This window comes from Salmo salar, unplaced genomic scaffold (genome assembly GCF_965601325.2).
Source record: "Salmo salar unplaced genomic scaffold, fSalSal1 ptg000686l, whole genome shotgun sequence".
NCBI classification, from domain to species: Eukaryota; Metazoa; Chordata; class Actinopteri; order Salmoniformes; family Salmonidae; genus Salmo; species Salmo salar.
Genome location: NW_027675463.1, coordinates 200935 through 216056, shown reverse-complemented (window position 1 = coordinate 216056; position 15122 = coordinate 200935). Strand labels below are relative to the sequence as shown.

The window sequence follows — 15122 nt, the reverse complement described above, 5'->3', positions numbered from 1 at the left end:
TATTTCCTAACCATTCACAATGCTGGCTGAGGTACGAGTAAAACATGACATATTATTTCCTAACCATTCACAATGCTGGCTGAGGTACTAGTAAAACATGACATATTATTTCCTAACCATTCACAATGCTGGCTGAGGTACGAGTAAAACATGACATATTATTTCCTAACCATTCACAATGCTGGCTGAGGTACGAGTAAAACAAGACATATTATTTCAAAATTGTAAAAAATTCCCCAATCTTTTAAAAAAGATCTGAAATGGCTTTAGTTCAATACTTAGGGGAATGGAATTAACTGTCTTTTTTTATTAGGGGGGAATGTGGGAGGGGTCTCGAATGGTTGAGGGACAGCTATTGGGGAACTGTGGAGGGGATCTTGGAGGGTTGAGGAACAGCTATTGGGGAACTGTGGGGGGATCTTGGAGGGTTGAGGAACAGCTATTGGGGAACTGTGGGGGGGATCATGGAGGGTTGAGGAACAGCTATTGGGGAACTGTGGGGGGATCTTGGAGGGTTGAGGGACAGCTATTGGGGAACTGTGGGGGGGATCTTGGAGGGTTGAGGGACAGCTATTGGGGAACTGTGGGGGGATCTTGGAGGGTTGAGGAACAGCTATTGGGGAACTGTGGGGGGATCTTGGAGGGTTGAGGGACAGCTATTGGGGAACTGTGGGGAGATATTGGAGGGTTGAGGGACAGCTATTGGGGAACTGTGGGGGGATCTTGGAGGGTTGAGGGACAGCTATTAGGGAACTGTGGGGACGCACACGCACCCTCACACATAAGGATGGCTCTGTTGTATATATCACTATCATGCACACGCACCCTCACACATAAGGATGGCTCTGTTGTATATATCACTATCATGCACACGCACCCTCACACATAAGGATGGCTCTGTTGTATATATCACTATCATGCCCACGCACCCTCACACATAAGGATGGCTCTGTTGTATATATCACTATCATGCACACGCACCCTCACACATAAGGATGGCTCTGTTGTATATATCACTATCATGCACACGCACCCTCACACATAAGGATGGCTCTGTTGTATATATCACTATCATGCACACGCACCCTCACACATAAGGATGGCTCTGTTGTATATATCACTATCATGCACACGCACCCTCACACATAAGGATGGCTCTGTTGTATATATCACTATCATGCACACGCATCCTCACACATAAGGATGGCTCTGTTGTATATATCACTATCATGCCCACGCACCCTCACACATAAGGATGGCTCTGCTGTATATACCACTATCATGCACACGCACCCTCACACATAAGGATGGCTCTGTTGTATATATCACTATCATGCACACGCACCCTCACACATAAGGATGGCTCTGTTGTATATATCACTATCATGCACACACACCCTCACACATAAGGATGGCTCTGTTGTATATATCACTATCATGCACACGCACCCTCACACATAAGGATGGCTCTGTTGTATATATCACTATCATGCACACGCACCCTCACACATAAGGATGGCTCTGCTGTATATATCACTATCATGCACATGCACCCTCACACATAAGGATGGCTCTGTTGTGGACAGACTGATACATGTTTGATAGTGTCTTGATGCTGTATTGTTTGTCCTTCATGTTCTAATACTTTAATGTTACCCCTTCCTTGTGTTGTTTGTAATAAATAATATATATATATATATTTAAATCAGTCGGGGTCTAAACTTACTGTTGAGAGTTAGAATAGAAGAATAGACAAGGTGTCATTTAGAAATGTGCATCAGCAGTTTTTCTCTTGAAAAAAAAATAAAGAGGTGGGGAAAAGTACATTCTACACAAATGAGCTTCATAATATCAAAGAACAAATGTGTGTCTGAGGGGAAATTAACTTTCATACAGCCAAAAGGGGTGAGAAGTTATACCAATATCAGTGGACAATTTGCACTGCTGCTGAAACACATCCCCACAGCATGATGCTGCCACCACCATGCTTCACCGTAGGGATGGTGCCAATTTTCCTCCAGACGTGACACATGGCATTCAGGCCAAAGAGTTCAATCTTGGTTTAATCAGACCAGAGAATCTTGTTTCTCATGGTCTCAGAGTCCTTTAGGTGCCTTTTGGCAAACTCCAAGTGGGCTGTCATGTGCCTTTTACTGAGGAGTGGCTTCTGTCTGTCCTCTCTACCATAAAGGCCTGATTGGTGGAGTGCTGCAGAGATGATGGTCCTTCTGGAAGGTTCTCCCATCTCCACAGAGTAACTCTGGAGCTCTGTCAGAGTGACCATCGGATTCTTGGTCCCCTCCCTGACCAAGGCCCTTCTCCCCCGATTGCTCAGTTTGGCCGGGCGGCCAGCTCTAGGAAGAGTCTTGGTGGTTCCAAACTTCTTCCATTTCAGAATGATGGAGGCCACTGTGTTCTTGCAGACATTTTTTGGTACCTTTCCCCAGATCTGTGCCTTGACACAATAATGTCTCAGAGCTCTATGGACAATTCCTTTGACCTCATGGCTTGGTTTTTACTCTGACATGCACTGTGAACCTTATATAGAGAGGTGTGTGCCTTTCTAAATCATGTCCAACCAATTTAATTTACCACAGGTGGACTCCAATCAAGTTGTAGAAACATCTCAAGGATGATTAATGGAATCAGGATGCATCTGAACTCAATTTTGAGTCTCATAGCAAAGGGTCTGAATACTTAAGTACATTTGTAAAAATGTCTAAAAACCTGCTTTGGGATTGTGTAGAGTTTTCAACAACAAAACATGTTAACCTTTATTTAACTAGGCAAGTCAGTTAAGAACAAATTCTTATTTTCAATGACAGCCTATGAACAGAACTGCCTTGTTCAGGGGCAGAACAACAGATTTGTCATATCTACAGAGAAACCTAGATTCAAATACTTAGATTTGTGTATTGGGTCTATGTTGTCAAATTGTTAGATATTATTTGTTAGATATTACTGCACTGTCGGAGCTAGAAACACAAGCATTTTGCTACACCTGCAATAACATCTGCTCAACATGTGATGTGACCAATAAAATGTGATTTTGATTTGAAATAAACGTCCTATTTATCAAAGGTGCTTTTGGCTGGGGTCAAAATGACTCCAAAGGATTTGAATTTGTTAAAAGTCCATATTGATACAGAAACACTAAACCATGATTTAGATTTATTAAGAACAAGTTGATTGACAAAGTCATTAAGAATTGAATAAACTACATTTTGGCTATGATAAAAGATATGCCTCTGGGGTCAAAATGATCCATGTCAGAAGTATGGTTCAATGCAAATATGTAGTGGGTGTAAAGTTTGATTCGTTTTTAATGAGTGAGAATTTAAAACAATCAACACATGCTTCTCTTTGAACGACTTAGTATAATATTTAACGTTTATGAAATAAATTAAAAATAAACGTTTGGTTCCTCAACTGCGTTGCCCAGTCCAGTCAGCAGATGGCGATGTGCGTCTTTTAGGTTCAGGCGATGCTGCCAGTGTGACGTATAATCTAGTGGACGGGACGCTCCTTCAACAACAACAGCTAGTCAGACACCTCGGTAGCTTTCTAGCAAACATAGCTACAACATTCACGCTCTTTACACTGTTTTGGTGTATATTAGTCGCTGTGTATTAAACACACTTCTGTCGTATGTACTTGTTGGCCCATTTAATTATATATTTACGTTGTTTGTCAGCTAGCTGGTTTGCTAAGTTAGCTTAGAACTAGCCTAGTCGCTAATGCTAACTAGCTAACATACCGACCATGAGTTCACTAAGCTACTCTCCTCCTGTTAAAGAAGAGGAGGTCTGCTGGACGGAGAAAGAAGCTCTCGTGAAAGAGGAGGAGGAAGAGAAAGATGTTACAATACAAAAACAAGTAGAGGGTGAGGCTGTTACCGTGAAAGAAGAAGAGAAAGACGCGTTCAGAGTGAAAGAGGAGGAGGATGTTACAGTAAAAGAAGAGGAGGATGTCGTTTTTGGAGTGAAAGAGGAGGAGGGGGAGATGACTGTCACATTGGAGGAAGAAGAGGAGGTTGGAGATGTGTTTAACACCAGTAAGTACCGTCTCTGCAGTCGTTGAACCGTCTCTGCAGTAAAGGGGTTCTACACTTTAATGTTGTTCTGTAGGAATGGCTGAAGCTTCACTGTAACGTGTAGAACATCAAGAGTGGACCATCAACAAAACGTTAACAATTGATCAAATGCATCCAATGACAATGCCTGAAATACTGTAGTCCTCAATATCTCCTATTAGATTAGCCCAATATGTTCTCTTAAAGTGGCAATCAGCAGTTGTTACATCCATTTAGGGACTTATACATTAATGATATGTACCCATCTGTTTCTTGAAGAAATCACTTATAAATGCCTCATGAGCTTAGTTCAACTGTCGTACCCCATCAGAACCCAAAATATAAGCTTTTATTTACTCCAATGTTTGTCAGTAAATATAAACAAACACTGTATATCCTCAAAACATGGTTAAAACTATAATGTTGATATCATGAATGGTTACATTTCTCCAGCCCCATCCCTCAGCTTTTTACCGAAACGGGCAGGGAGTACGCTTTGTTATTGTTTCTACTGCTGATTGCTGCCCCCGTTACTCCTCAAGGTCCAAGGACTGAATGTTATTTTCAGAGGTAGACTGGCTCTGGTAGCTAAAATAGTCAACTATTCCATCTAAATGTGAATCGATTCTCAATTAAGATACATTTCTAGAAGCATAAATTGATGTACTTTCATATCAATTCAGAATAATTTCACACAATATTTAAATATCACATCAAAATAATTTCACATAATACTTTCCGGACTAGTCTCCCAGTCCCTGCTGCTGAAAAACATCCCCACAGCATGATGCTGCCACCACCATGCTTCACCATAAGGATAGTGCCAGGTTTCCTCTAGACGTGACTCTTGGCAGTCAGGCCAATGAGTTCAATCTTGGTTTCATCAAGCCAGAGACTCTTGTTTCTCATGGTCTTAGAGTCTTAACCTCTCTAGTGTAGGGGGCAGTATTTGCACGGCCGGATAAAAAACGTACCTGATTTAATCTGGTTATTACTACTGCCCAGAAACTAGAATATGCATATAATTGTTTGATTTGGATAGAAAACACCCTAAAGTTTCTAAAACTGTTTGAATGGTGTCTGTGAGTATAACAGAACTCATATGGCAGGCAAAAACCTGAGAAGATTCCAAACAGGAAGTACCCTCTCTGACCATTCCTTGGACTTCTTGGCTCTGTTTATTGAACATTTAGGATCTTTGCTGTAACGTGACACTTCCTACGGCTCCCATAGGCTCTCGGAAGGTGGCAGAACATTGAATGATGACTTTGCAGGCCATGGCTGAAAAACACTAGCGCATTTGGATAGTGGTCGCTCTGAGAACAATGAGACTGTGCACGAGCCGACACCATGTTTTTATTTTTTCGTCTTTGAACGAAAACAGGGTTTCCCGGTCGGAATATTATCGCTTTTTTTACGAGAAAAATGGCATAAAAATTTATTTTAAACAGCGGTTGACATGCTTCGAAGTACGGTAATGGAATATTTAGAAATTTTTTGTCACGAAACGCGTCGGGCGCGTCACCCTTCGTCACCCTTCGGATAGTGTCTTGAACGCACGAACAAAACAGAGGATATTTGAACATAACTATGGATTATTTTGAACCAAACCAACATTTGTTATTGAAGTAGAAGTCCTGGGAGTGCATTCTGACGAAGAACAGCAAAGGTAATCCAATTTTTCTTATAGTAAATCTGAGTTTGGTGAGGGCTAAACTTGGTGGGTGTCAAAATAGCTAGCCCGTGATGGCGAGCTATCTACTCAGAATATTGCAAAATGTGCTTTCACCGAAAAGCTATTTTAAAATCGGACATAGCAATTGCATAAAGGAGTTCTGTATCTATAATTCTTAAAATAATTGTTATGTTTTTTGTGAACGTTTATCGTGAGTAATTTAGTAAATTCACCGGAAGTTTGCGGTGGGTATGCTAGTTCTGAACGTCACATGCTAATGTAAAAAGCTGGTTTTTGATATAAATATGAACTTGATTGAACAACACATGCATGTATTGTATAACATAATGTCCTAGGAGTGTCATCTGATGAAGATCATCAAAGGTTAGTGCTGCATTTAGCTGTGGTTTGGGTTTATGTGACATTATATGCTAGTATGAAAAATGGGTGTCTGATTATTTCTGGCTGGGTACTCTGCTGGCATAATCTAATGTTTTGCTTTCGTTGTAAAGCCTTTTTGAAATCGGACAGTGTGGTTAGATTAATGAGAGTCTTGTCTTTAAAATGGTGTAAAATAGTCATATGTTTGAGAAATTGAAGTAATAGCATTTCTAATGTATTTGAATATTGCGCCACGGGATTCCACTGGCTGTTGAGTAGGTGGGACGTCCCACATACCCTAGAGAGGTTAAGGTGCCTTTTGTCAAACTCCAAGCAGGCTGTCATATGCTTTATACTGAGGAGTGGCTTCTGTCTGGCCACTGTACCATAAAGGTCTGATTGGTGGAGTGCTGCAGAGATGGTTGTCCTTCTGGAAGGTTCTCCCATCTCCACAGAGGAACTCTGGAGCTCTGTCAGAGTGACCATCAGGTTTTTGGTCACCTCCCTGACCAAGGCCCTTCTCCCCCAATTGCTCAGTTTGGCCGGGTGACCAGCTCTAGGAAGAGTATTCCATTTAAGAATGATGGAGGCCACTGTGTTCTTGGGGACCCATCCCCAGATCTGTGCCTCGACACAATCCTGTCTCGGAGCTCTACAGACAATTCCTTCGACCTCATGGCTTGGTTTTTGCATGCACTGTCAACTCTGGGACCTTATATAGACAGGTGTGTGCCTTTCCAAATCATATCCAATCAATTGAATTTCCCACAGGTGGACTCCGAACAAGTTGTAGATACATCTCAAGGATGATTCATGGAAACAAGATGCAGCTGAAAGCAATTTTGAGTCTCATAGCAAAGGGTTTGAATACTTAAGTAAATAAGGTCTTTTGGTTTTTTACCTGTTTTCACTTTGTCATTATGGGCTATTGATGACACCCCTCTGAAATAAGAGCCTAACCATCAGAAAAAAACCTCTTCCTTAGCCTACTCCTCCCGCTGCTGCTTGCCTTCGTAAATTTTGATGTTATGCTCCTAACGTTTCTGGTGATGGTGATGCGTTGTGCAGACCTCACTACCCTCTGGAGAGCCTTTCGGTTATGGGCGGAGCAGCTGCCATACCAGGCGGTGATACAGCCCGACAGGATGCTCTCGATTGTGCATCTGTAAAAGTTTGTGAGTGTTTTTGGTGACAAGCCGACCATTACACTGGATAATCGCAGCTAGCTAGCTGCTACCGAGTGGCCCAGCCTCGAAGCTAGCCTTGAGCCAGGCCCATCTCCCGGCCTGCTCAGTGGACCCTATGATCACTCGGCTACACAGCTGATTCCTCCCAGACTCTTCACTAAGACGACTAGAAGCCAATACATCACCGGATTCCTGCCGTAAGCTCTGGAACTTTGCACCAGATTGGCTATAGTGGCTAACGCCCTTGTCCCGAAGCTAGCACCAGTTAGCCTCGAGCCAGGTGCTTCTCCCGGCTAGCAAACAAAATTACTCCAGCTACAATAGCTATTTTGCCACTTGGCCTGTACCCTTTGTCAACACGGAGCTCCACCGATCCATCACGACTGGTCTGCCGACGTAATTCCGTCCGATGTGCCCTCAACCGGCCTTTGCAGGACGTCGGTGACGCCCTTGTCCCGAAGTTAGCACCAGTTAGCCTCGAGCCAGGCGCATCTCCCGGCTAGCATAGTAACGACTACTTACCGGCTTCCCTGTTTCGTATATTCCCATCACTGGACCCTATGATCACTTGACTACATAGCTGATGCCTGCTGGACTGTTCATTAATCACGGTACTCCATTTTGTATGTTTTGTTTATCTGTCGGCCCCAGCCTCGAACTCAGGCCCTGTGTGTAGTTAATCGACCCTCTCTGCCCATTCATCACCATTTTACCTGTTGTTGTTGTCTTAGCTGATTAACTGTTGTCTTACCCGTTGTTGTCTTAGCTAGCTCTCCCAATCAACACTTGTGATTGCTTTTTGCCTCTCTTTATGTCTCTCTAATGTCAATATGCCTTGTATACTGTTGTTTAGGGTAGTTATCATTGTTTTATTTTACTGCGGAGCCCCTCGTCCCACTCAACATGCCTCAGAGAGCTCTTTTGTCCCACCTCCCACACATGCGGTGACCTCTGTGGTGGTTAATTTCTTTACTATCAAATGAGGAGAGACAAACTTCACACAAGTTAGAGTTATACTTAAACTAAATCTTTAATAATAAGATCTTTACAATAGCAATGACTTATCAACGATTCACCATTTTCTAATGATCCGTTGAGAGTGGCAAAACAAAAGTACAAATATCTTTTATAGCCAAGATACACCCCTTTCAACCTACATGACGAACAACCGATACATAGAATGGTCACAAGGTTAACATTTGTATGAAAGATATCTATAATACATAGCAGACAGCATCTGCTGTTTCAGCAGTTTTCATTGTAAAGACCAGTGTCTGGTCCTCCTACTCCAAACTGGAACCGTCTCTTCCTGGTACGGTATAGAATAGAACCATTAACTCATGTTCTCTGGAATGCTCTTTAGGTTTTATCACCCAAAGACATCGTAAATCTTCTGTCCGTGTTACCTCATAGAGGCCCATCCTCAGTAAAACACACACAATAGTTAACAAAATACTCTATTCTGTCAAATAAAACAACCATTATAATGCAATACAAGCATTATAACATAATCTTGCAATTTCCCTGACACCTCACCTAGCATAACTGGTGCCTCCAGAAATGCAACCTCTCTTATCGTCACTCAATGCCTAGGTTTACCTCCACTGTACCCGCACCCTACCATACCCCTGTCTGTACATTATGCCTTGAATCTATCCTACCACGCCCAGAAATCTGCTCCTTTTATTCTCTGTTCAAAACGCACTAGACGACCAGTTCTGATAGCCTTTAACCATTCCCTCATCCTACTTCTCTGTTCCTTGGGTGATGTAGAGGTTAAGCCAGGCCCTGTGTGTCCCCAGGCGCTCTCATTTGTTGACTTCTGTAACCGTAAAAGCCTTGGTTTCATGCATGTTAACATCAGAAGCCTCCTCCCTAAGTTTGTTTTACTCACTGCTTTAGCACACTCCGCCAACCTTGATGTCCTTGCCGTGTCTGAATCCTGGCTTTGGAAGGCCACCAAAAATTCTGAAATTTCCATCCCCATCTACAACATTTTCCGTCAAGATAGAACTGCCAAAGGGGGAGGAGTTGCAATCTACTGCAGAGATGGCCTCCAATGTTCTATCATACTTTCCAGGTCTAAGCCCAAACAGTTCGAGCTTCTAATTAAAAAAATGAATCTCTCCAGAAATAAGTCTCTCACTGTTGCCGCCTGTTATAGACCCCCCTCAGCTCCCAGCTGCCCTGGACACCATATGTGAATTGATTGCCCCCCATCTATCTTCAGAGTTCATTCTGTTAGGTGACCTAAACTGGGATACCTGGTTGTTCTTTAAAAGTAATTTCCTCACCACCTTAAATAAGCACGGCCCTTTCAAAAATTGTAAAACTAACAACAGATATAGCCCTTGGTTCACTCCAGACCTGACTGCCCTCGACCAGCACAAAAACATCCTGTTGCGTACTGCACTAGCATCGAATAGTCCCCGCGATATGCAACTTTTCAGAGAAGTCGGGAACCAATACACAGTCAGTTAGGAAAGCAAAAGCTAGCTTTTTCAAACAGAAATTTGCATCCTGTAGCTTTAACTCCAAAAATTTTGGGACACTGTAAAGTCCATGGAGAATAAGAGCACCTCATCCCAGCTGCCCACTGCACTGAGGCTAGGAAACACTGTCACCACCGATAAATCCACGATAATCGAGAATTTCAATAAGCATTTCTCTACGGCTGGCCATGCTTTCCTCCTGGCTACCCCAACCCCGGCCAACAGCTCCCCACCCCCCGAAGCTACTTCCCCAAGCCTCCCCAGCTTCTCCTTCACCCAAATCCAGATAGCAGATGTTCTGAAAGAGCTGCAAAACCTGGTCCCGTAAAAATCAGCTGAGATAGACAATCTGGACCCTCTCTTTCTAAAATGTTCCACTGCCATTGTGGCAACCCCTATTACTAGTCTGTTCAACCTCTCTTTCGTATCGTCCGAGATTCCTAAAGATTGTAACGCTTCCACGGTCATCCCCCTCTTCAAAGGGGGTGACACTCTAGACCCAAACTGTTACAGACCTATATCCATCCTGCCCTGCCTTTCTAAAGTCTTCAACATCCAAGTTAACAAACAGATCACTGACCATTTTGAATCTCACCGTACCTTCTCCACTGTGCAATCCGGTTTCCGAGCTGGACACGGGTGCACCTCAGCCACACTCAAGGTACTAAACGATATCATAACCGCCATCGATAAAAGACAGTACTGTACAGCCCTCTTCTTCGACCTGGCCAAGGCTTTCGACTCTGTCAATCACTGTATTCTTATCGGCAGACTCAACAGCCTTGGTTTCTCAAATGACTGACTCGCCTGGTTCACCAACTACTTCTTAGATAGAGTTCAGTGTGTCAAATCAGAGGGCCTGTTGTCCAGACCTCTGGCAGTTTCTGTGGGGGTACCACAGGGTTCAATTCTCACACCGACTCTTTTCTCTGTATATACCAACGATGTTGCTCTTGCTGCGGGTGATTCCTTGATCCACCTCTACTCAGACGACACCATTCTGTATACATCTGGCCCTTCTTTGGACACTGTGTTAACCTCTTACATCTAGACGTTCCGCTAGCGGAACACCTGCTCCAATATCCAATGATAGGCGTGGCGCGAATTACAAATTCCTCAAAAATACAAAAACTTCAATTTTTCAAACATATGACTATTTTACACCATTTTAAAGACAAGACTCTCCTTTATCTAACCACACTGTCCGATTTCAAAAAGGCTTTACAGCGAAAGCAAAACATTAGATTATGTCAGCAGAGTACCCAGCCAGAAATAATCAGACACCCATTTTTCAAGCTAGCATATAAGGTCACAAAAAATAAACCACAGCTAAATGCAGCACTAACCTTTGATGATCTTCATCAGATGACACTCCTAGGACATTATGTTAAACAATACATGCATGTTTTGTTCAATCAAGTTCATATTTATATCAAAAACCAGCTTTTTACATTAGCATGTGACGTTCAGAACTAGCATTCCCACCGAACACTTCCGGTGAATTTACTAAATTACTCACGATAAACGTTCACAAAAAACATAACAATTATTTTAAGAATTATATATACAGAACTCCTCTATGAACTCGCTATGTCCGATTTTAAAATAGCTTTTCGGTGAAAGCACATTTTGCAATATTCTAAGTTGATAGCCCGGCATCACAGGGCTAGCTATTTAGACACCCACCAAGTTTAGCCCTCACCAAAGTCAGATTTACTATAAGAAAAATGTTATTACCTTTGCTGTTCTTCGTCAGAATGCACTCCCAGGACTTCTACTTCAATAACAAATGTTGGTTTGGTTCAAAATAATCCATAGTTATATCCAAATAGCGGCGTTTTGTTTGTGCGTTCAAGACACTATCCAAGGGTGACGAAGGGTTACGCGCCCGACGCGTTTCGTGACAAAAAAAATTAAATATTCCATTACCGTACTTCGAAGCATGTCAACCGCTGTTTAAAATCAATTTTTATGCCATTTTTCTCGTATAAAAGCGATAATATTCTGACCGGGAGTGGTTGTTTTCGTTCAAAGAGAGAGAAAGTAAACATGGAGTCGACTCGTGCACGCGCCTCAGTCTCATAGTATTCTGACCGACCACTATCCAAACGCGCTAATGTTTTTCAGCCATGGCCTGCAAAGCCACCATTCAGCTTTTTGCCGCCTTCTGAGAGCCCATGGGAGCCGTAGGAAGTGTCACGTAACAGCAGAGATCCCCTGTTTTGAATAGAGATGATCAAGAAGGCCAAGAAATTGTCAGACAGGGCACTTCCTGTACAGACTCTTCTCAGGTTTTGGCCTGCCAAATGAGTTCTGTTATACTCACAGACACCATTCAAACCGTTTTAGAAACTTTGGAGTGTTTTCTATCCAAAGCTAATAATTATATGCATATTCTAGTTTCTGTAAATAAATAAATAAAATCTTAACTTTATTGACAACACCCAAATGGATACTGTCATTAACGCAGTTCTTCAATAATTACACATCATTCTTAATGCTTTAGCAAACATTATATTAAACAGGACATTCAAATATCCTTACAATTTTTTATTTTTTTATTTATTTTTATTTCACCTTTATTTAACCAGGTAGGCAAGTTGAGAACAAGTTCTCATTTACAATTGCGACCTGGCCAAGATAAAGCAAAGCAGTTCGACAACATACAAAAACACAGAGTTACACTAGGAGTAAAACAACATACAATCAATGATACAGTAGAAAAAAATAAGACTATATACAATGTGAGCAAATGATGTGAGATAAGGGAGGTAAAGGCAAAAAAGGCCATGGTGGCAAAGTAAGTACAATATAGCAAGTAAAACACTGGAATGGTAGATATGTTATTTGAAGAAAGTTCAAAGTTAAAATATAAATAATATGGTGCAAAGGAGCAAAATAAATAAATACAGTAGGGGAAGAGGTAGTAGTTTGGGCTAAATTATAGATGGGCTATGTACAGGTGCAGTGATCTGGGAGCTGCTCTGATAGCTGGTGCTTAAAGCTAGTGAGGGAGATAAGTGTTTCCAGTTTCAGAGATTTTTATAGTTCGTTCCAGTCATTGGCAGCAGAGAACTGGAAGGAGAGACGACCAAAGGAGGAGTTGGCTTTAGGGGTGACCAGAGAGATATACCTGCTTATAATCCAAGGTAGTGTGAAATGAACTCATAAGCAACCTGGAAATGGAGGTTACTCCCCTGAGTTTCCCCCATTCACATTCAGAATACATTGTGAAAAACTAAAATCTTTGCTCACCATTTTTGCTCCAGGCAGATATACTACATCCATAACTATCGGTTTCCTCATTAGCAGGGAGGAGTTTCTGCAATCAAATTGCCCTCGTGCCACAATTTTAGCAAATACAGAATGGGGCCTATATTGGAGACCAAAAGTCGTCTGGCACACTGCTTAGAGTTTCAACAACATGAATAACTTATTTCTAGCCTACAATCTTTGATGTTACTACGAATGTGAAAACAAGACAAAATATGACTATTCTTGCTCATTTTAAGACAAATATCAAATAATTTTAATATTCATGACAGAAGTCAATTGTTGTCCAACATCATGGCTCCGCTGTTGGCATCACCTTTTACAGTGGATTACCGCTGTTGTGGGCCTTTAATCATCTGTCTGACTTTGTTGTTCACACAGGAGAGATACTTAACTATCGTGGATCCTCTGGGGAGCCTCAACAACCTCTTGATGCTGAAGAGGCAGAGAAGAGTCTCTCCAGATTAGAACACCTCAATAAACACCTGCAGACATCCACAGGGAAGAGAACTCACTGCTGCTCTGACTGTGGGAAGAGATTCACCTCATCAGGCATTAAAATTCATCAGAGAACACACACAGGAGAGAAATCATATTGCTGTGGTGAATGTGGGAAGAGTTTTACTACATCTGGCCATCTGACTTCACACCAGAGAATACACACAGGAGAGAAACCTTATAGCTGTGGTCAATGTGGGAAGAGGTTTGCTGCATCTAGCAGTCTGACTCTACACCAGAGAACACACACAGGAGAGAAACCTTATAGCTGTGGTCAATGTGGGAAGAGTTTTGGTCAATCTTGCCATCTGACTCAACACCAGAGAACACACACAGGAGAGAAACCTTATAGCTGTGATCAATGTGGGAAGAGTTTTGCTCGATCTGGAGAGCTGACAGCTCACCAGAGAATACACACAGGAGAGAAATCTTATAGCTGTGATCAATGTGGGAAGAGTTTTGCTCGATCTGGAGAGCTGACAGCTCACCAGAGAATACACACAGGAGATAAACCTTATAGCTGTGGTCAATGTGGGAAGAATTTTGCTGCATCTAGAACTTTGACACTACACCAGAGAACACACACAGGAGAGAAATCTTATAGCTGTGATCAATGTGGGAAGAGTTTTTGTCGATCTGGAGTGCTGACAGTGCACCAGAGAAGACACACAGGAGAGAAACCTTATAGCTGTGATCAATGTGGGAAGAGTTTTACTACATCTTTCTATCTGACTTTACACCAGAGAATACACACAGGAGAGAAACCTTATAGCTGTAATCAATGTGGGAAGACTTTTACTCAGTCAACCAACCTGGTATCACATCAGAGAACACACACAGGAGAGAAACCTTATAGCTGTGGTGAATGTGGGAAGAGTTTTACTCAGTCAAACAGCCTGGTATCACATCAGAGAACACACACAGGAGAGAAATCTCATAGCTGTAATCAATGTGGGAAGAGATACTCTGATAAAAGATCTCTGATTAAACATCAGAAAATTCATGAAGGAGTTGTTTCATGATATCAATGAATTAATGTCACAATGTAGAATGTTTTAACATTGTAGTAGGAGTATTTTAATGATGTCACAATGTAGAATGTTTAAACATTGTAGTAGGAGTATTTTAATGATGTCACAATGTAGAATGTTTTAACATTGTAGAAGGAGTATTTTAATGATGTCACAATGTAGAACCCTAAACGTTTGTCCCCTGTTCTATTGATTTCAACATGATATGGATATTAGCCTCAGGGGGAAAATCCAGGCTCTGAAATGGAAGAGTTACTATTTATGTGATTTAACAAAAAGTGACTAACAAAAAAAGAGCTGTGTTACACTTACCATGTTGGTGACCCACTGGAATCAAAATGCAACACTTCAAAATGTAGCGAGCTGTTTTCTACAAATTGTCCTCTAACCAGGGATGTACACATTATTCCCAGATTCCGTGTGGTTTTTGAGCTGTTCGTTTTAACAGGACGTGTAAACTCATCTTCCTCCTTTCGCACAATTGTTGCCAGCAGCATACCACCCTGCATCCCA

General features: G+C 42.0%; 1 protein-coding gene across 1 annotated transcript; it reads left to right on the top strand.

The window, feature by feature from the left end:
* The first annotated feature begins 178 nt into the window (after positions 1-178).
* Positions 179-14782, top strand: LOC145877090 (uncharacterized). Its single transcript, XM_082972388.1, has 2 exons — positions 179-190; positions 13572-14782. The coding sequence occupies exons 1-2, from the start codon at positions 179-181 to the stop codon at positions 14598-14600; spliced, it is 1041 nt and encodes a 346-aa protein (XP_082828514.1). The 3' UTR covers positions 14601-14782.
* Positions 14783-15122: the final 340 nt, after the last annotated feature.